At 39.3% G+C, this 22,632-nt stretch overlaps 1 protein-coding gene across 2 annotated transcripts in view; it reads left to right on the top strand.

Annotated features, from left to right (window-relative positions):
• Positions 1-4,584: 4,584 nt before the first annotated feature.
• Positions 4,585-22,632, top strand: part of TP53BP1 (tumor protein p53 binding protein 1) — a 73,593-nt gene continuing 55,545 nt past the window's right edge. For both annotated transcript variants that reach the window (XM_069558807.1, XM_069558806.1), the window contains exons 1-11: positions 4,585-4,737; positions 5,310-5,494; positions 5,683-5,776; positions 6,006-6,090; positions 14,208-14,338; positions 14,873-15,031; positions 15,373-15,472; positions 17,103-17,266; positions 18,760-18,889; positions 19,595-19,689; positions 22,217-22,422. In XM_069558807.1, the coding sequence (XP_069414908.1) occupies positions 4,731-4,737; positions 5,310-5,494; positions 5,683-5,776; positions 6,006-6,090; positions 14,208-14,338; positions 14,873-15,031; positions 15,373-15,472; positions 17,103-17,266; positions 18,760-18,889; positions 19,595-19,689; positions 22,217-22,422 (1,356 nt within the window). In that variant the 5' untranslated portion in view covers positions 4,585-4,730. The remainder of the gene's footprint in view (positions 4,738-5,309; positions 5,495-5,682; positions 5,777-6,005; positions 6,091-14,207; positions 14,339-14,872; positions 15,032-15,372; positions 15,473-17,102; positions 17,267-18,759; positions 18,890-19,594; positions 19,690-22,216; positions 22,423-22,632) is intronic.

Genomic DNA, 22,632 nt, shown 5'->3' with positions numbered 1-22,632 from the left:
TTCAGAATCAGTTATTCACAGTTTTAGAGTACCTGCTTTGTTCCAGGCACTAGATCTGTGGGGATTAAACCCAGATTCTAAAGGATTATGGAGTCCTAAGTATGGTGAAAGTGGAATTTGGAGGGAAAGGAGAGAAGAAAAGTCTGGAGCTTGATAGAAGAGTAGAGGGGAGGTGCTTCCAGGATGTGGTGATTTGAATACTTCTATAAGGAGAGGGAATAGGCCAGAGAAGGGAACATGGCAAGCCCTGTCAGTGTTCAAGTAGGCGAGGATTCCATTTCGTTCCCCCCTCATCCCACAGCTTCCTGTTTCCCACAGCTACCTCTCTGTTTCCAGGTAAGCAGCTTCTGGTGGAATTAAGCATTTTGGGTTAAACATTTGAAAAGGTGGAAGGGAGGAAATTGCAGCTAATTCTGAAGTCACAAGTGTGCTTAATATTGTGTGTTTGAGAGACTCAGGCCAGTAAGAGGGCCTACAGCTAACTGGTCAGCGGGAAAATTAAGCAACCTGGAAGAGGTGGCTGCCTTGGTGAGAGTCTGCTAATATGCCTTTGGGCATCATCTGTACTTGGGTGTGGCAAAGTTGGAGTTCTGGAAAAGTTTGAAAAGTGGCTTAAAATGAACAAGGAAGATAAAATGTGATACATACCTACAATGGAATATTATTCAGGCTTAAGAAGGAAGGAAATTCTAACACCTGCTATTAAAATTACAACATGGATATACATTGAGGATATTTTGCTAAGTGAAATAAGACAGAAAAAGACAAATATTGTATGATTCCGTTTGTATGAGGTATGTAGAGTAGTCAGATTCATAGAGACAGAAAGTAGAATGGTGGTTGCCAAGGGCTAGAGGGAGAGGGGAAGGGGGAAATAAGTGTTGGATGGATAAGAGTTTCAGTTTGGGAGGCTAAAGAAGTTCTGGAGATGGATGGTGGTGATGGTTGTACATCAGTGTACTTAATGTCACTAAGCTGTACCTTTAAAAGTGGTTAAAGAGGTAAATTTCATGCTACGCATATTTTAACAATTAAAAAATAAATAGGAGCCATGTGGCAAAATATTTACAAAATGTGAATCTAGGTGAAAGGGTTTATGAGAGACCATTATACTGTTATTTTTCAATTATACTCTTTTTGTAACTTTTCTGCTGGTCTAAACTTAAAAAAAACCAAAACCTTCCTTAAAATTAACAGGAGGACTTTCTGTAGAGATGATACAGACCAGTTAAGATTGCTTCCACTGCAGGGGTTGCAGGGCCCTACTAAGCATATCAGCCTGCTGTTAAGAAGTTAATATATCAGAGGCAATTATTGACTACTTTAGGCAATTTGCTTTCACATTTTGATCATCACCTCTTTGTTGACTTAATTTCTTCATAAGGGTGAGGAGTTGACAACTTTTCATTTTTCTCCATATTATTTTTCTCTTCATATTATTTTAATTATTATGAATTTCTAGGACACTAGGGACACCCATATTCAGTACTCAAAAATACATTCTAAAATGAAAAAGTTTTATATCAACTCTTTTGCCATTTCTCTGTTAATTGTTCCTTCTCAATCATGTATATATAAATCAGACATATATATAAAAAATATATATGTAAATCAGATATATAAAACCTCTGAGGTTAGACTGGGTTCTCACAGATTGTGAGACATCGTGCAAATTATGTTATCTCTCTAATTTTGAGTGTCCTCATCTGTAACCCTCAGAGTTATGAAGCTTTTAGGTGAGATAGTGAATGTAAAACAGAGCACATACCTGACACACAGTAAAAATGTAATACAGTTATTAATTATATCAATATTATTGGTCTATGCCTGGGTATGATTATATAGGTCCACGTGCAACAGAAGACAGCCTAGAGGTCAGAATCAATTACATGTTAAATGTAAGTTTGTAATAATTTAATATTGCAGCTTAAAAGGGATATGTTTTAGTTTATCATTAAATTTACTCATCTTCAGTAAAGTTCTTTGCCGCTGAGCTTCAGGGAAAACCATGAAGCAAATATAAAGGCTGGTGAATAGTGTGTGTGAGGTAGGATTAAACCATCTAGGGTTCTTTTGCTTAGAGAAGTCTGTGAGGAGACCTCAGGAAAAGACTATCGAGCTCATTATGTAGCATTTATGTTCATTGTTTGATTGATAGAATTATTGGGACAGCTAAGATGATCCTAGTCTTAGGAGAATTTGTTCAGGTTTTAAAATTACCAATTAAGGACAATATGAGTGAAAATGGCTCCAAGTTCTAGAATAAAGAATTTAGATGATTACAAGAAAAATTTCTGACAATGAGGTTTGTTAAACTTCTAAGTGAGCTAACATGGGGTTTGATGGAATTTTCTTGTCTGGGAGAACTTTAGTAGATTAGATTTCTTGGGGGTAGCTTAGGTAAAGATGTACCTGTAGACAGGCAGATATGCTGATGGTCCTAAGAGTCAATGAAGGCCTTTGGCTCACCTAACTGTGATCAGTTACAGCCTCAGTGGGTAATCATCCTGCCTGCATTTTCTGATCTGTTTGGGCAATTTAATGATTAATTTAATTATCTTCCTGCTTAACAAGGAATTCACAGTTCTTTTTTAAAAAAGCTCTTGTTTTATTTAGTAATGGGAATGGCTCAGGTTCATTTATTTATCTATTTTTAGCCATGTTTGTGCTCAGTTGTGTTAGATTCTTTGCAACCACATGGGGTGTAGCCCAGGAGGCTCCTTGTTCATGGAATTTTATAGGCAAGAATACTGGAGTGGGGTTCCATTTCCTTCTCCAGGGATCACACCCATATCTCTTGCATCTCCTTCATTGGCAGGCAAATTCTTTACCACTGGGTCACCTGAGAAGCCATGCTTATTGAAGTTTAATTTACCCTTTTTAGTACAGTTTTGTAAGTTTTGACAAACACATACAGTTGTTTGCCAAATAATCAAGAAAGTCTACCTATCTAGGTCCTGCTTGGAGATGGAAGATGCAACAGCAGGACAGAAAAGACCCAAAATATAGTGACTATGGAGAATTTTTATGGGAATCAAGGTCAAAATTTGCATACAACAGGACATGATTGTTTGTGTCCTCTCAAATCAAGCAGATGAATTCACTTTGTCTATCTAGTGTAGTCAATATTGACCTTACCTGGTTCTTGTAGGACTGCATTTATTTGGTCACTGGTCTTCTGCTACACTAGGAGTAGGAGGGAAGACGAGAGTCAGTTATAAAGGATTTGAGGATTAAGAAGTGAGATATGTCTTTGTATGCTCCTTTCCATTTTTGTTCCACTAATAAAACATTCTGGGGACCCTAATTATATTATAGTTATAGCAACAGCAGATTCTAGATTTTTCAGGACAGTTTCATTACAAAGAGTCTGTCCTTTTGTTCCCACAAGTAACATATACTCAGATGACATGCTTTGATTTTTGTTTGGAAAATACGATCAATGTAATTTATAACGGGGGAGACGATTGGTTGATATGAAGCTCCACTTCAGCTTAGCCTATATCAAGTGTTGGGTATTTTCCAGAATTAGAGAATCATGGTTGGACTGTGCTTAAGTCATTCTGAGTCTTGGGTAGAGAGAGAGAAAACTACTTCCTATTGAATACCTACTATGTATATACCTGGCAGGGTGCTGGGTGCTTTCCCTATTGACAGATGCTCTGGCTAGAATTCCATCTCAGATCCAACCACCTTTTAAATTAAAAACAAAAAACAAAAATACCCTCCCCCAAACAATATATTCCTCATGGGACCTCCTTCAATAATACAAGTCACAGCTGCCACACCCTCTATAAGACCCTGGCACCATAATTAGGATAATAGACTCTCAGGGCTTGGAGGGATCTTTGAGGTCATTTAGTTAAAGGGCAGCAGCTGTTCTCTTCACCACCGACAGTTAGTGTGCTCAGTTATCTCAAACGGAGGTGCAAAAAATGTCTGGGGCCATGGTCTGTGTAGGCTGCAATTCCACAAAAGATCGGTCACCGATACGCAAACGTGAAGCTTGAACTACGTCCCAGACTGGAAAGGGCAACGGGGGGAAAATATGGCTTACAAGGGCCCTCTGACAATGTAAATAGAAAAAAAAAAATTAAGAACTGGCGGAGACGTATTTAATGTGTGCCCTTGAATTCAAGTAGAGGCCTAAGAAGGGAATCCTGGTTGACCTGGCAAACCCCGAAGAGTCCTCTCTCTCTTCAGTTTCACCAGCTCTGAAATTCTAGCCTTCCTTCTTTGCCCTTTTATTAGAAAGCCAGGAAACCTTTTCCACGGAAGAGGGTGAGAGTAGGGCCTTATGGTGCTTGAACAACAAAAAAAAATTGTCTTTTCTCTTATGTCTGAGCAGTGGTACAGACAACCGTCCTGGAGAGGCAGCGGACTATATTTCATGCCCTCTCAAGGTCCCTTCGGTTCAAGGATACTGTCATTCTCCAGCTATACTAGAGGGAGGGCCTGCAAAGTCCAGGCTGCCATGGAAACACGCCGCCGTGTTCCTTTTTCTTACGTGGGGCGGGGCACTCCGACTCAGTCGCCAGTTACCCACAGCCTTTCTTGAGTGGCGGGCAGCAGCAGCGAATGAGCGAGCCGATGCTGCGTGACGCGACGGGAAAGGGGGAGTTCGCGGCCGGTGGCGGCGGTGGCTACAGCGGCGACCTGGGGGTAGAGCTGGAGGGACCTGGGGAGCGTGCGGAAACCTCTAGGACGAGCGCGAGGGACCTCCCGCCGGGATGCCTGGTACCGTGTGGGGAAAAGTGGGGGAGTAGTCGCCTCTGAGGGCTTGGGCTTCGCGTCTGAAGGGGTGGCACACCGGAGGGGGCGGGGTGGCAAGCATGGCGGCGGTGACGGGGGAAGGGTTGGAGGGCCCCAAGGAGGGGGTGGGGTAGCACTCGCTAGGAAGAGCCGGGTGGTCGTGAGGAAGCAGGAACGGCTGTAGGGGTTCAGACGATCAGAGGTTTTCCAAAGATGCTTTTTGGGGAGCGGTAGAGGCGCCTGAAGGACGTAGGAAGAGTTGTGGGGGATGGAAAAAAGGGGCGGGGAGAGTAGAGGTTAGGAAGGAGGGGAAAGGGTGTCTACGCGAAGGTGATGGAAGGGGAGAGAAGGATAGGCAGGCTGATTGTAAGCAGGAGGAAATCGGGCCGTGGCAGGTATGACAGGAAAGTGCTTAGGTACAGTGTTGTAATAGGAAGAGTCCTACACTCGTCCCCCTTTCCAAGTCTCATACTTAACTGCCTCATTATTTTAAGCTCAGACTGCGTGAGGAAGGCTAGTAGGTTACACGGAACTGATCTTTTGTTATTCCATTCCAGGGGAGCAGATGGACCCTACTGGAAGTCAGTTGGATTCAGATTTCTCTCAGCAAGACACTCCTTGCCTGATAATTGAAGATTCTCAGCCTGAAAGCCAGGTTCTAGAAGATGATTCTGGTTCTCACTTCAGTGTGCTAGCTCGACACCTGCCTAATCTTCAGACACACAAAGAGAACCCTGTGTTGGTGAGTGAGTGCTTGGAAATGATTGAGTAGATTCCCACCCCACCCCAACCCTAATCTAGACCAGTCTGCAAAGGTAAGTACTTAGGAGATCACTATCTTTGAGTAAAGTTGGTTGGAAAATGAAATCTGTATTTTCACAAAAATATATCTCATTTATAGTGGGTATATTGTGCATGTATATTTTTTAGGATGTTGAGTCCAATACCGAGCAAACAGCTGAAGAAGAACAAGGAGACAATAATAGTGGCTTCAATGAGCATCGGAAAGAAAACAAAGCCGCAGGTGAGACTCCTTTGCAAGGGTGCTCTTATTGGAGTTGGGTAGATTTAAATATTATGTAATTGTGGTGAGGTATGTAAGGAAGTCTAGCACAATGTCTGGTGTGTAGTAGGTATGCAAAAGGTTGGTTTTCTAATACAGCTGATTAGATTGGTATTGTCTGCATTCCTGAATTTGTATTAAAGTTTGATGGTAAATGCCTTTTGTGCTAATATCCAGTTATTTTTTTCAGACTCTATGGATTCTTCTCATTTGGACACACATGGTTCCATCAGTCAGGTCATTGAACAGTTACCTCAGCCAAATAGGAAAAGCAGGTATATTAGTGTTTGGAGGAATTTATTTAAATGTATTAATGGATCAGTTCTTTTATCTGTGCCTGTTGTCTTGCCCTAAGGATAAAAGGATTTATTTTTGTGGAGCAGGAAATTTGATGTGAGGATTGTTTTAACTAGCATTCTATTGGTACTTAAGCTGGAATCTCTTTTGTGAAGGTAGCAACTTTTTTGCACCTATATTATTCAAATTGTGATCTGTCTTGTGCGTGTAAAACAAAATAAGAATTCCTCATTCTTAGCTTGGATATGACTTATTAATAGGAAAAATAAAAAATACTAAGATATATTATCAAAAGTTACGTATGGTTTCTACCTACCAACCAAAGAATCTTCACCAGTTTTAGACCCAGAATGTTTAATTCATACTCTCAACAGTATTCACTTTTTACTTTGTCTCTTATAAATCTTTAACATTGCCCATTTGTGAATTTATCCTCTCTGTTAGGTACTAGATCGGTTGTTTGATATATACTGCCATTTAATTTCATCCTTAAAGAAGCTGTATTATGAACACATTACATTACTTCTGTTACTTAGTGCTTTTGTTCTTAGACCCAACCACTTCAGTCATTCATGTTACTTAGTGGGGAGTGACAGGCAAAAAAGTTAAAAACCTTACACTAGAATACATTGCTAGTAAGTGGCAGACCTGGGTTTTGAGTCCTTGTAACTCAAGTGCCTCTCTTTATGATTATTCAGCGCCCAAATTCTTCTAAGATCAAGGAAGAACGCAAGAGTCTTAGAGTGGCGGAATAGAAAAGGGAGGTTGTTAGGAGAATGTTAGTTTGGGGTGAAAGACTATGATTTTTAATCTCAAAAATAAATATTTTTTTTGTGTGTATGTGTTCTATTTAATACTCTGTGTTTGCACTTAAATTTTTTCTCTCAAATCATCAATTGGACACTTTAGAACAGTCCGTAAATTGGTGGAGTTACTTTGGCCTGCAGGTGGGTTCTAGTTGGCCCATGCATGGTTGTTAAAATATATTTGAATTAATTGATAGAATTTAAAAATAGAGACATTTCACATGGAACTTAAGTTTCCTGTTTCGGGGGTTACTAGTTCAGAAGTAATGCAACTGCTGTATTATTGGCAACAGTTGGCTAGAGCTGTGAGTAGCAGCCAATCTCTGCTTAGATGGGACGTGAGTGCTGTGGTCTGTCATAGTGCCTGTAACTCACTGTTGTACCTGGACACTGAGGCCAGCTGTTCTTTTTTTTTTTTTCATTTTCCTAGGGTTTGTGCTTTTGTTCTTAAACCCAACCACTTCAATCATTTATGTTACCTTTCTTTGCTTTTTGTAGGCGTTTAAGTTTTTCTGATACCTCTTTAGGATCCACGTGCCAGGCTTATCTATGTTTTTGTGGCTCAGGACCCGGGTTTGAACCACTGGGGACAGAATGCGTGCGTACCCGTTGTTATAAATGGATGGTACTGTTTTCAGAATTCTCATGCTACTTTTCCCTTTTTGCATGAACATGTTGCTTTTTCTTAAAAAAAAAAAAAAACTTGAATGCTTACATTCAGTAAACATGCAAGCACTGTGGCGGGTGTTTTAAATCATCTTTGCCATCATAGAGCTTACACTTTAATAGGAGAGACATATGTTGAATAATTACATAAATAGTTATGCAGTGGAAATTGTGATCATTGTAAAGAGGGAAAAAGTAGGATATATGACCTAATCTGGGGGATAAGGGAAAACCTTTTTGAGAAGATGATGTAAATTATAAATACAAATTTGTTAGGCATAATTGAAGGGATGGGGAGAAGTGTGGCATGTGGGAGGAGGAACTTTCCAGACACAGGGAACAGTATGTGAAAAGGCCACGAAACTGCAAAGAGTGTGGGGTTGATTACAAAAGAATGAAAGCTCTAGAAAACACATGTGTACTGATCTCTTTATGTTGTCTTTATTCCGTTACAGCAGACATTTTGAAAAGCTGCTTGTGAGTTTTATACATCATAAAATTCCAAAAGATCTTCCTCTCTTTATCTGTTGTCTTGCTGATGTAAGCCTTTGGTCCTAAACACGAAGCGTTGTAAAATATGCTGAATATATTTTTATTTCTGTTAAACGCTTAAAAAATTGAGATGATGATGAATATTTATATTTATTTATTCGGGCACGCTGGGTCTTGGTTGCGTCAGGGCTGTGGCACTCAGGATCTTCAATCTTTGTGGTGGTGTGCGGGATCTTTAGTTGTGGTGTGCAAGCTCTCAGTTGCAGCTTGTGGGACCCAGTTCCCTGACCGAGGAGTGGACCTGGGTCCACTGCATTGGGAGTGTGGAGTCATAGCCGTTGGACCGCCAGAGAATTCCCAGGATGAGTATAGATTCATGTGCTTTTGTAAGAAATAGTGGAGAGATTTTTTTTGTATACTTTTCCCAGTTTTCCCCAGTGGTACCATTTTGTAGAACTATAGTATAATTTCACAACCAGAATATCAGCATTGCTAAAATTCAATGAAATTATCCAGAGTTCTCTAGTTCTACTTGTACTCAAGTGTGTATAATTTTTATACTGCTCAGTTGTCTGTGTAGGTTTATCCACCACTGTGACCAAGATGCTAACAGTTCCAACATTCAAGGAGCTCTAGTGTTGCTCTTTTACAACCACATCCATCCCCTTCACCTGCACTTGAACCCCTGGCAACCAGTAATTAGCACCATCCTCGGGATTTCCCTGGTGGTCCAGCGGTTAAAACTCCGTGCTTTCAATCCTGGGGCTACAAGTTTGATCTCTGGTCGGGAAACTGAGATCCTACGTGCTGCAAGGAGCAGCCAAAAAAAATTAAAGACCATCCTCTGTTGGTAAACTTTCATCACTTAAAATAAATAAGATCATATACTATATAATCTTTGAAGGTTGGATTTTTTCAAACTACGTACTAGAGGTCTATCTGAGTTGTTGCATGTATCAGTGGTTTGTTTTATTGCTGAGTAGTGTTCTGTGGTATGGATGTACCACAATTTGTTTAACCATTTACCCATTGAAGGAAATCTGTGTTGATTTTAGTTTTTGGCTAGCATAAATAAAGCTGCTATGAACATTTGCCTACAGGTTTTTATAAGTCTTCATATCTCTAGGCTCACTGGCCAGGGGGACAGTTGCTAGGTCACATGGTAGTTGCACATTTAGTTTTTTTTTTTGTTTTTTTTTTTAAGAAAATGCTGATCTGTTTTCTAGAGTGGTTGTATCATTTCACAGTCCCACTGGCAGTGTATGAGACATCCAGTTTCTGTCCATTCTCACCAGCATTTGGTGGTGTCACTCTTCTAGCCATTCTGATAGTGTGTGGTGATCTCTCATTGTGTGTGTGTTTGTTTTTTTAAACAATTTTATTTATTTACGTATTTTTGGCTGTGCTGGGTCTTTGTTGCTGTGCAGGCTTTTCTCTAGTTGCGGTGAGTGGGCTTCTCATTGCAGAGCCTGGACTCTAGGCACGCAGGCTTCAGTAGTTGTGGTTCCAGAGCTCTAGAGCACAGACTCAGTAGTTGTGGCACAGGGCATTAGTTGCTCCGAGGCACGTGGGATCTTCGCGGATCAGGGATTGAACCTGGGCTTCCCTGGTGGCTCAGACAGTAAAGCGTCTGCCTGCAATGCAGGAGACCCGGGTTCAATTCCTGGGTCAGGAAGATCCCCTGGAGAAGGAAATGGCAATCTACTCCAGCACTCTTGCCTGGAAAATCCCATGGACGGAGGAGCCTGATAGGCTACAGTCCATGGGGTCGCAAAGAGTCGGACCCGACTGAGCAACTTCACTCCTGCACGGGCAGGTGGATTCTTTACCACTGAGCCACCAGGGAAGCCCTCATTGTGGTTTCAATTTGCGTTTCCGTAGTGGCTAATGATGTTGAACATCTTTTCACATGCTTCTTTGCATCTGTACATCCTCTTCAAGGAAATGTCTGCTCATATCTTTTGCCTGTTTTGTAATTGGGTTTTATTTTGTGTTTTGAGAATTCTTATATTCTGTGTACTAGTTCATGGTAGGATATGTGGTTTGCAAATATTTTTTTCTCTCTGGCTTGTCTTTTCATTAAGAGGTTTTTTTTCATGGAGCATGTTTTTAATTTTGATGAGGTCTGTTAAATGCTTTTAACAGAAATATAAATGCATAGATTATTTTAAAAACAACTTATAATAAAAATCAGAGTCCATTCCCACTGTTGGCTCCCTTTCACAGAAGTAATCCTTTTTACCAAAGAGGTAACCCTTTTTAAGTGTCTGTGTTTTTACTTCTCTGGGAGGTTATCTTTTTAGCTTTTAATATTGTTGTGAAACTAAGTAACACTACAGTATTGCCATTTCTTATTTAATCAGATTAAGACATTTGAGTTCTCTAATGAAAGATGAGGGTTTAACTCACAACAACACTTTTCTAATTTAAAAAAATAAATATTTATTTATGTATGGCTGCGTAGGGCCTTTGTTCTGGTGTGGGCTCTGTAGTTGTAGCGTATGGAATCTTAGTTCCCTGGTGAGGATTGAACGTGCACCCCATGCACTGGGAGGCGGATTCCTAACCGTTGTACCACCAGGGAAATCCCAGCATACTCCTCTAACTTTTGATAATAATTATGTTAGTTTTTTATTGGCTAGATTTATATTTCTAAATGGTATATTTAAACATTTGTTTTCTTTTTCCATCAGTTTTGGATAGTGGACAAAATCTGATTTATTTCAGATCTGCTCTGATTCACCTAATCATTCTACAGATATTTATTGCGTATTTCCTATATGCCAAGCACTTTTGAGTTTTGGAGATACAGAGTGATCAGAAGAGATAAGAAACTTTACACCTTAATGTAGCTTATATTCTTTTATGGGATATAGCAGTTATCTGATAAATATGTAAAAATCTATATAGTGTCTTACACTCTGATAGGGCCACAGAGAAAAATAAAGTGGAGAATTGGATGGGAAACATCAGTGGAGTTGCAAGTTTAGACAAGGTGACTTAGGGGGTGCTTCCCTGATGTGACATTTGACTAAAAATCTTGAGTAAGTGATCTCTGCTGTTATTTGGATAAATGTAATCTGCACATAGAGAACAGCAAATGCAAAGGCCCTGAGGGAAGAGTATGTTGGAATATTTGAGAAATGATGACAAGGTTAGTGTGGCTGCCTTGGAGTGCTGGAGAGGAGTGGGAAAAGAGGTCAGAGAAGTAAGGGGGGAACCAGAATATATAAGGCCCTTACCAGAATATATAAGGCCCTTATGGATCATTGTGAGGCATTTGGCTGTTACTTTTAGTGAGATACTGCTACTGCTACTGCTAAGTCGTTTCAGTTGTGTCCGACTCTGTGCCACCCCGTAGATGGCAGCCCACTAGGCTCCCCCATCCCTGGGATTCTCCAGGCAAGAATACTGGAGTGGGGTGCCATTGCCTTCTCCAGTGCATGAAAGTGAAAAGCGAAAGTGAAGTCGCTTAGTCGTGCCGACTCTTGGCGATCCCATGGACTGCAGCCGACCAGGCTCCTCCATCCATGGGACTTTCCAGGCAAGAATACTGGAGTGGGGTGCCATTGCTTTCTCCTTAGTGAGATAGGAAGGTGTTTGATAGCTTTGATCAGAGGAATGACGTGCTGTTACTTAGATTTGAACAGCATCACTCTGGCTGCTGGATCAAGAATAGACTAATACCTGGATAAAGCTGGGAAAAATAAAAATTAAGCTATTCAAGTTAAATTTAAAAATAAAATCTGAAGGGAGAGCAAGGGCAGAGGCAGAAAGACCAACTAGGAGACTCTTGAAATAATTTAGGCGAGATGTGACAGTGGCTGGACCAGTATAGAAGTAGGATGAGAAGTGTGAGCTTCTGAGTTTTTGAAATTAGGATTCAAAGTCAGATTGGATGTTAAATATGAGGGAAATGAAGGAGGTAATGGTGGTTCCACATTTTTGGTTTGGAAACTAGAAGAATGGAGTTGCTGTTGATTGAGATGGAGAAGATCGAACAGGAAGGTCACTTACAGGCTTGTTAGTTGAGTTGCCTTTTCAGTTGCCAGTTGGAGGCAGTTGATGATGTGAAAGTCTAGAGCTCAGGAGGAAGATCTAAGCTGGAGATTAAAAATTGTGGAGTCATAAGCGTATGGATGGTATTCAAGGCCATAAGTATGGATAAGATCACTAAAGGGATGAGTATAGGTGAAGAAGAGGTTCAAGGACTCATTGTGCCCAGCAGCATTTAGAGGTTAGGGATGTGAAGAAAACCACCAAAAGAGGCTGAAGAAGATCCAGGGTGTGTGATTAGTGCTGTCTTTTTTTTTTTTTTTTTTTGCTCTTCTACTTTTTTGTCATACACGCTCTTGACTTTCTTTCCCTGTTTCCCAGGGTCTTGCATCTGGTCCTCCCAGTTGTGTAGGTAATGTTCTATTTTATTTTGTGAAAGTCTTTACTCAGTCCTTCTTCTTTTTCCTTGGATCATGGTTCCCAACTTTGCAAACCCATGTTTTCATCTCTTTCATGCTTCTTAAACTTATGTTTAATGGTCTTTATGTGAAATGTTAAATGGATAGAAAGTTAAAAGGAAACAAAAAATGTCATCTGTAATTCTGCCACCCAGAGGCTAATTCCTGTAAATATTTTGGCTTATTTTCTCTCTTTTTTTGTGTGTGCACTTGATTTACATAGTTGAGATGTGGAAGGTGAAAGTTTGTGTTTCTTGACCTTTTTGCTTATCAACACGAGCAGTTAATTTTCCCTGACAATTAAAGCTTTTACTAACATTTGCCCCATGATTTTTGTTGTAAAAGTTATGCATTTTTTTCTGTGTGTGTATAAAATATACTGTTTTGGGGGGCTGGATCATTTGAAACTAAGTTGCAGAAATCATAGTTCCCCTCAAATACTTAAGAATTCATCCCTTAAGAAAAATACATTATCCTGTATAATCATAATACCCTTAGCACACCTAAGATCGATTCCATAATACCTAATAATATAGTTTGTGTTCATATTTTCCCAGTTGTCTCAAAGATGTCTTTATTTTATATACATAAATTTTTTGTTTTGTTTGGATTATATATATCTATTTTGTCCAGTATCTAGTCTAGATATACAATTTACACATTGTATTTGGTTGTTTTGAACATATTTAGCAGCTGCATAAATTCCATTTTATGATTATGAAATTAGCTATTTACTTACTGTTGGGCTTACAGTGGGTTATTAGTCACAGTGAACTTTGAAAGTGAGTTTGCACAAGGATCTTTTCATATTTTAAGCTATTTCTTATAATTGAAATTACTAGGTATGAAAATTTTTTAGAGCTCTTGATACATATTTTCTAGTTCTTCAGAAAGGTTCTATTTAGTTTATACTCTTATGAAGAGTATGTAATAATGCTAATCTTACTTCAATAGCACTGAATAGTAGGACAATATTTACTTTTTTTTTTTCCTTATTTGATTGGCAACTAATGGTTTCTCTGATTTCTTACATGTTTAAAGATACTTGTATTTCTGTTTTTTTGGTGAGTTGTCTCTTTCGTTGTGCATTTATATCTTAGGCTTCTTATAAATTCCTTGTATTTTATGAAGATGATTCTTTTGTTATATTGTTGCAGATATTTTTTCCTAATTGTTAATGTCTTATACTTTTGTTTATCATTTTTTGACCTGTGATGTTAACCTGAATTTTTTCCTCAGACGCTGTGTGGGTCTATGTTATGTCTTGTAAAAATTTTTGCAAAAATGCCTTTGTTAATTGTGTTCTGTTTAACAGCTGTATTTTAGAGCCCCTTCTCTGCACATCTAATGCACATCATCTTTGTCAGTAATTCTCTTGAGTGTGAGATTTTTCTGTCCCTGCTCATGTTTTTTTCAGAGAAAGATAAAAATGAAGTATGTTTGTTTCCTCCTTCTGACTCATGTTTGTATTAATTCTGTACAGTGTTTTGAGTTGTCAACCTTTTAGGTGCTTTCTGTAGAAAGAAGCAGTAATGAATGGGGTGAGGTTTTTTAACTTTTTCACATTTACTTAAAAAGTGGTATGATGTGTGGGGAGTCACAGAAAAATTCAGAGTTCTTTGAGCAGGGTATCCCATCCTATCTGGGAGTACATGATTGTGTCTTTTTGCTGTGTAGTGTTTTGGGAATGTCAGTGGAATCTGCTCCTCCTGTAAGTGAAGAGAAGGAAGAAGAGGTGGAAGAGAAGGAGAAGGAGGAAAAGGAAGAAGATATTCCAGATGATACCACACACTCGCTTAGTGCTGAAGGTAGCATTATGCCTTTTTCAGAATAGTAGAGTGGTCTAGCCCCTTTAACATGAACACTGCAAATGCCTCAAATTCTCCTTATCAGGCTGTAGATATCTCATCATTAAATTAAGTATAGTCATTAGGAAATTTGCTAGTAGTCTAAGATATTCCACCTGATTTGTTGTTCAGGAGTTTTTAGCTCATTGTTTGGCTTCCTTTCTGCATATGGCTTCCTCCTCCTTTTGTATTCATTCGTTTTTTCAGGTATCTGGGAGCTGTATGCCTGGTAGGGCGGAGTCACAGTCTGAACTGCACTGCCGTGTGTGTGTGTGTGTGTGTGTGTGTGTGTGTGTGTGTGTGTGTGTGTGTGTGTGTGTGTCTTTATTAGGTATTTGTAAGGTTTTGTAGTACACAGGTTTTTGAAAAAACTTGTAGAGGTGGGGCAGGGCTTTGATGTGAAGGACTTAGTATGGGCTTCTTTTGCTGAAGGGTAGCACCTTGCATAGCGCATAATATGGGATGATTCCTGATTTCTTGGGGTTTTCTTCCTAGATCCTGCCTCATCACAGTTGGGCTTTGGGGTTCTGGAACTCTCCCAGAGCCAGGATATTGAAGAACAAACTGTGCCATATGAAATAGACAGAGAGCCTCTACACTCAGTAACCACCAACTCTGGATATAGTCGGCTACCTGATGTGGATGCTAATATTGGTATGTAATGTGTGTTCTGGCATTTAGAATTGTTTATAAGTATTTTCCCCCATGCTAGTTGTGTTTTCCTTGATGTATTTTATGGCTATCTAAGTTAAGGTAATCTCAGTATAGTAAAGTTGCAGAGTTGTCTGGCAAATACGTGTCAGTTGATGGCTTGCATGCTAAGGTTTTTGGTAAGTGGGTAAAGGCTGTTTTCCTTTTTGGAATGATATACCTGTCTATATTTTCAGTTTGTATTTCTTTCTTTAAAATCTTTGCCCTTTAAAAAGCATCTGGGACTACTTCTAGTATTTTGAAAAATTAAATATCTCCGTCCTATCTTCTTCTAAAACTTGAAGCAATGAAGCATGAAGAACAGTCTAATGAAGATATCCCCATGGCAGAACAGCCCAGCAAGGATGTCCCTGTGGTGGAAGAGCAAAATTCACCACCTGCAAGGTAAACCAGCTTCTTCCTAGAAAGTGTTTTTGGGCATTTACTATCGAGTTGTACTTATTTCACTTGGCCAGGTGGAAACATTTTTAGAAATTCTTGATTTTCTTCCTCCCCGCTCTTCCCTGGGCATATTTTTGGTTCAGTAGAAACATTTATTGTTTATGAATTTTTATTATGTCCTTATCTTTAGGCATATTAAAAATCCAATTTATTGCTGTTGTAATTGTGAGGATGATCCCTTTATTCTTGGTTGTTACTCCTCTCTGTTCTTTGTCTGCAGAGGCACCATGTCTCTGTGGGATGTCTTTCTAGCGTCTCTATTATAGGAGTCACAGGACTATTGTATTGAAAGTCCACTGTTTTTATACCTGGGGAACACCCAGATTGCTCTGTGTCCTCAGGTATCCTGCATCCTGTAGTTTATGTATAAGATAAATAGGGAAGTGTTCTTTCCGCATGTCCTTTAGTCTCTTAACTTGGTAGGAATGACCAGTTGATCTCTGTTCTGCCTGTGGTGAGTGCTATATCCCAGACAGCATTATCTCTGGTCAGTAGTTCAGGTTTAGATATGGCAGAGGACAAATGAGATGTTTCTGTTTTGGAGGAGGGAATGAATAAAGATTTAGTATCCTGTTGTTTCTTCCTTCAGTTAGAAACAGTGGGAAATACGGGTTAGGGTTAGGGAAAGTTGAATATAAAGAGAGGTCAGCTTTCTGTGGTGGATTCATGTTGATGTATGGCAAAACCAATACAATATTGTAAAGTAATTAACCTCCAATTAAAATAAAGAGATTTATGTTTAAAAAAAATAAAGAGAGGTCAGCTTTCTAATGCAAAACACCCAGCTAAACTGCAGCTGACTTTTCCCACTCTTCTTTAGGAAATTGCTTTTTAGCTGATTTTGCTATCCTATTTACTCTGGGGAATGGCAGAGTAGGTAAACCTCCTAAGTCTCTGGAAAGGAGCCAGCAGTGAGTGTCTTACACATGTAAGTAGTATTTGTGGTGAGAGTTTTGATTTGGGCCCTAGGTTGAGTAGATCAAATCAAAAAGGTCAGCAGAGGCTTCCTGATGGTCCATTGGCTAAGACTCCATGCTCCCAATGCAGGGGGCCTGGGTTTGATCCCTAGTCAGGGAACTAGATCCTACATGCTGCAGCTAAAGATTCTTCATGATGCAACAAAGGCCTGACACAAGCAAACAGATATTTAAAAAAAAAAAAAGGTCAGCAGAAGATAACGTGTGTGGATGATACAGAGGATAATTTACATTCAGGCCCTTTCTGTGGAATGTTGTTGTTCCTTCTGGCATTGTTGTGCCCTTGATCACACACCTTCATGCACATCTAGATAACAACACGAGTAGTAGAAATCCCTAAACCACTGATCAGAAATCTTGGACAGCATGCAGCGCTGCAGTGAGCAGCGTGGAGAAAGAGATTTGGCTGTGTGAGAGACTGAGACACACTCTGAAAGAGGCTGAGAGCTTTGCATCATTATAAAGAGTAGCTTATTTCACTTTTAACAGATAGTTTTTGAAGGTTTTGAAATTAATAAAGGAAAACAGAATAGGAAAAGCTTCTTAGTTCAAAGATGAAAGCCTTTGAACTTTCTTCCGGTGATATGATTTCCTAGGTCAGAGGACATGCCTTCTAGTCCCAAAGTGTCTGCTGCTATGGAAGCAAAAGAACAGACATCTGCTCAAGAACTTCCAGAAGGTGGGATGCAGGTTCAGAAGTCACCGGAGCCTGAGATTTTGTCAACTCAGGAAGACTTGTTTGATCAGAGCAATAAAACAGGTACAAAGAATAATTAGTTGCCGTAGCTCTTCTTTTCTGAAGGTCTGAAGTTTTATTTCTGTTCTGAGGCTACTGATTTTAAGTTAGGCACTTTGTAGGTATGCAGACTTGTTTGTGATACAGAAGGAAAGTATATTTCTAGCTGATTAAGGAGAAGGGCTTTTTGGAAATGATTGCTATTTAACATTTTAGCATAATTTTCTTTCTCTTTTGGAAATGGAGATATTGAATAATAATAATATAGCAGATTTAATGTTACAGACTGAGTAGCTATTTCTGTTATCATAAGTCTTCAAATCTTAATATGATAATTAAGTGAAGATTTTTATATTCACCTGGGTAACAGTCTACTTATTCATCTGTTTATTAGTTCATATACCACAAATAGGAAGTTATGATCTAGCAGAAAGAACATAATACTTTCAGAAGTAGACTGGTATTTGTTTCAGATTTTGTTAACCCCCACCAATGCCCTGTTCTGCAACTTCACAGGGCCAAAAAGCTTTAGTCACAATCAGCAAATTATGATGTATTGGTTGTAAGTAGGAAAGAAGAGAAGGTTATGTTCCTCTACTGTGTTGTGAATGTATGCAGGACATACAGAGGGTTACCATGAAGCCTTTTCTGGTCTTTCACTAAAGTTACAAGGTTGTGTTTAAGAAATTTCTTTATTTTTGCAATTAAAACAGCAGATATGCAATTCATTGCTAAACAGAAGGGACCCACAGGAGACTCTTCATAGTATAAATCACTAATAGCTGCTCATATATCCTTTTACTTAGGCATTAGCATTTTTTCTCTCCTTTGAGGAGCTCAGGTTCTAATCATGAAAATTGCTGCATTCATATTATCAGGTATCATGCATATTGTTATGATTTCTCTCATCTGCATCATGGCATGAACTTTACTAAACCTTAGGTAGAACTTGAAATAGAAGACTTGCTTACTGCAATAGAAATGTCACAAGAAAGAGCAGCCAAGGAGAGGTTTAAGGGTTCTGGCTTTTCCTCTTCAGGCTTCGATCATGATGGAAAGGACTAAGGAGTTCTTTTTGTCAATTCTTTTTTAAGGAAATTCATAATTTATTAGGGAGGCGGGTGTTTAATGGTTACTCAAGATTTATGTTAGAATGCCATTCTGTTTTGTCAGTTGCTCAGTTGTGTCTGAATCTGTGGCCCCACGGACTGTAGCCCACCAGGCTCCTCTGTCCATGGAATTCTCCAGGCAAGAATATCGGAGTTGGTAGCCATTCCCGTCTCCAGGGGAATCTTCGCCACTCAGGGACTGAACCCTGGTCTGCATTGCAGGCAGATTCTTTGCATTCATTAATTGGACTGCAGTTAGAAAATAGTTGTTGCCTTTGTGGCAGCCACCTATCCACATGGGTGGATATATGAATATTACTCTTTTTGTAGTACTGAGTGTTTTTTGTTTTTTGGCAGTTCAGTAATGTCAATATGAGAAGTAAATGCAACTGGATTTTTTTTTCTCAGTGTCTTCTGATGGTTGCTGTGCTCCTTTAAGGGAGGAAGGTGCGTGTTCTCTGGCCTCCACACCTGCTACCACTTTGCACCTCCTGCAGCTCTCTGGTCAGAGATCCCTTGTTCAGGAGAGTCTTTCCACGTGAGTAAGCTGAAAATAGTCCTTTCAGGGAAACATGGGCCTTATGGTCTTAAGGCTAAGATTGAAAGAGCTAAAATTGGTAGTCCAGAAGTCTTTTGAAGCAAAGAAGTAAACTCTAGGGTTAAGAATTTGGGGGCATAAGAACTTAGTGGAATTATTGAAGACAGGTAGATCTGCTTTCCCATTTGGAGCCCAAAGGTTTCACCAGGGAAGAAATCGCCCAGTTATTTAGAGACTCTTACATGTCTAAAATAAGCTGCTTGCTGCTCCATTTGACTAACAGTTCTTCCCATTTAATGGCATAGGGGTGCAGAAGGGGTTATGCTAGAGTTGATAATAATTGGATTTCTTTATCTGTGTGCAGGGGTGAATATTTGTCTCACATCTGCAGTTGAACGGTTTTTTTTTTTTTAGCACTTTCTCATCGTGCTTTTCAGTCATAACGTCCTTGTATCCAGTCAGTTACTTTCTTTTGTAATTATATGGCTTTTCCCATAATCTTTTTTTTATTTTTTTAGTCTCAGTTTGGATACGTCTGGTATGAGAAATAGTTATTGAAGTATTACCCATGGCTCTTTTACCAATTTCAGCTGCTTGAGAGAAATACTAATAAGTATTGTTTGACTGACTTAGATCGAGAAGTAGAAAACGAATGGAAAACTGTGGGTCTGGTGAAATAACCTGTGATTCTCTCTTTACATAAAGGAATTCCTCAGATCTTGTATCTCCTTCCCCGGATGCTTTCCGATCCACCCCCTTTATCGTCCCTAGCAGTCCCACAGAGCAAGAAGGGAGAAAAGGTGAGCTCTCTTGATCTGTCTGTCGATCTCAGATTAGCAGTGGAGCAGCATCTCTGCCCTGCAGCATGTGTGTCTTTCTGTGTCAGAACACTGAGACCGGAACTTCACTAGGACTCAAGTCTAACCTTCCGCTTTGTGGCCTACTGGGAAGTGCTCGCCTCAGTTTTTTGCTCTTCTCGCACTGATTTTTTCTGAGTTCTGTATTGACAACTTAATTTTTGAAAAGACCCTTAAGGGAAGATTGTTAAAGTTGAACTCAGATGAATTAATATAGTGAAGAATTCTGTTACTATTGGCCTACTGGTTTCCAACAACATGGTCACATGTTCCTAGTCAGAGGGAACCAAAAGTTGTTTCTTTCGTTCCTTATAGGTTATTTTGCTATTATCGAAGCAGTTTTAGCCAGAGTGATTAGGGGCAGGTAGTAGAAATTTTGACTTCATTCCTTTCCTCCTTTGAGGACCTAGTGATTTTATATTACTTTATTGATAGGAGAGATTTCCTTTTTACCTATGTCATTATCTAAACCTCTTTTGCCCTGTTCTAGTCACTCAAGATATTTCAAATTCCTCCTGCTATACAAAGCCTTTTCCAGTGAATTCCATGATTTTTTCCCTTCTCCTTCTTTCACATAGCAATAATGGCACAATAGCTAATATTTACTGAATGCTTAGTTTATGCCAGGCACTGTTCTTTGTGTTTCTCTTCAGTTTTAGGTGCTTCTCTTTGTGTTTTTTTAAAAATTCTCACAACAGTTCTGAGAAGTAGGTGTTACTTTTATCCCCATTTTATAGATGACAAAATGGAGGCACAGAGAGATTTCGCAGCTAAGTCATAGAGGCAGGATTGAACTTGGGCACCTACCACCAAAGCCTGTGTTAATGGGTTTTAATTTACCTGTGACAGAATTTAATCATAGACTTTTCTTCTGTCAAAGAGTTTGTGTCTGGTTAGTTTCTCTTGAAATCAATGTAGGTATATCCAAGGGTACTAATACCATTCTAAGTATAATGGGGTTAGATATCTTCAGTGAAAAATAAAAGTGAATCCATTCTATTGATGCAAAAAATACTGTTAATGCAAATTAAATTTGGTTTATCCTTGATCTTATTTTTTTCTATCTGTAGTGTGAACACTGAAGATATATAAAAAATATATTAAAAATGCTTTCTCCCTGACTGTAAACATAGTTAGTACTTACAGTAGAAAGTTTGGAAAGCATGTGGGAAGGTAATGAGAAGAGAATAAAAATCACCTGTGATACCACAACCCAGGTGTAATTAGTATTTGGATATGCTTATTTCCTTTCAGAGTTTTTCTATACACGAATATAAAGAAGTATGTTTACACAGTTGGGATAATGTTACGTATATGATTCTGTGTTATTTTTTTCATGTAACATATTGTATTCTCCCTTGTCAATTATATTTTAGATTTAATGTATTTGCTTAATATGTGAATAATTGTGGGACTGTGTATGCTTTTTGTATTTGTTTTTAATGTCTAAGAATATTAACCTAAAGCCTTTTTATATGTAGTGCTTAAAACAGTCCTTATATAAGTGCTTTGTCATGGTGATAAAGATCAAAAGATACAATGAAATTAACACAGCTGTGGTAGTGTAATAAAGGTCTACAGCACCCGTTCCCAAACTTGTCTAGATTGGAGTGTGCGTGTGACACCAAGCGAAGCAGCCGGGATAGATAGGCATTGAGGTTGTGGGGAGCTGGTAGCTTGATTATAGGGAAAAACTAAATGGTGTGGGTAGTATGTGAGAGTGGTCTAAAGGGAAGCCTGCTTGGGGGCTTCAAGTTGTAAGATAGGGGAAAAAGGGTTGATGAATCAAATGCCTAGCCGGCTAGGCTGACTCTGCGGAAGGTCCTGTTAGCCTATAGGTGGATAGAGTGCTGTGGGAAGGCAGAATTTGTGTTTCGTTTCCCTCCCTCCTGAGCAGTTTGTCCCAGGCTTAGTGTCCTGTATTTAGTTCTTTGATAAATCATTACTGACTGACATTGATTAATTTTTTTCCCCTCCTTTATTTGTCACAGCATCCACCGCTGCAGTTAACAGTTGTTAATACAAGTAAAATGAGTTCATACCTCTCTCGATGTGTACTTAGAGTGGTGAGCAAGTTCACTGCCTTTCAAGGCCTGTGGTTAAATTAGATGCCATTAATCTGGGTGTTGCTGAGCAAAGTATGAAAACTGAGCTATAATCAGGAAAGGGGCTCAGAAGAACCAAGTTAACTTGCTCTCATGTAGATGGATGGGTGTCCCTAGATGAACCCTGTTTTAATTTATATCTGAGTATTTTAGGAGTGTGGACTTCCCTCCCTTAGGGGAATAAAGTATTGCTAGATTTCTAGGACCCAGTCTTCTATTAACCTATCAATTTTTCTAAAAATCAAGTCACTGTTTTTTTTTTTTTTAGGAATGAAAATCTTTGAATATAATTACTAGTGGTATTGGAACATGAATAGTACTGATGAGTGCTTCTTTCTCAATTTGTTTTCCCTATTTTAAACTAGATGAGCCAATGGATATGTCAGTGTTATCTGAAGGAGGAGAGTCTTTTCAGAAGAAACTCCAAGGTGATGAGCCAGCAGAGATGGAAAACCCCCCTCTCCCTGCTGAGCCCAGTATATCACCACAAGCCTCGACACCAGTATCTCAGAGCACACCAGTCTTCACTCCTGGTTCACTTCCTATTCCGTCCCAGCCTGAGTTTTCTCATGTGAGTATTGTAGAATAAGTTTTTTCCTCCTAATGTCTTTTTTTTTTTTTTTTTAAGCAACTGTATTGAGGTATGGAGAAGGCAATGGCCCCCCACTCCAGTACTCTTGCCTGGAAAATCCCATGGACAGAGGAGCCTGGAAGGCTGCAGTCTTTAGGGTCACTAAGAGTCAGACATGACTGAGCGACTTCACTTTCGCTTTTTGCTTTC

Source organism: Ovis canadensis, chromosome 18 (assembly GCF_042477335.2).
Source record: "Ovis canadensis isolate MfBH-ARS-UI-01 breed Bighorn chromosome 18, ARS-UI_OviCan_v2, whole genome shotgun sequence".
Taxonomy (NCBI): domain Eukaryota; kingdom Metazoa; phylum Chordata; class Mammalia; order Artiodactyla; family Bovidae; genus Ovis; species Ovis canadensis.
Note: the sequence above shows the minus strand (reverse complement) of the source record. Positions and strands in the feature narration are given on the sequence as shown.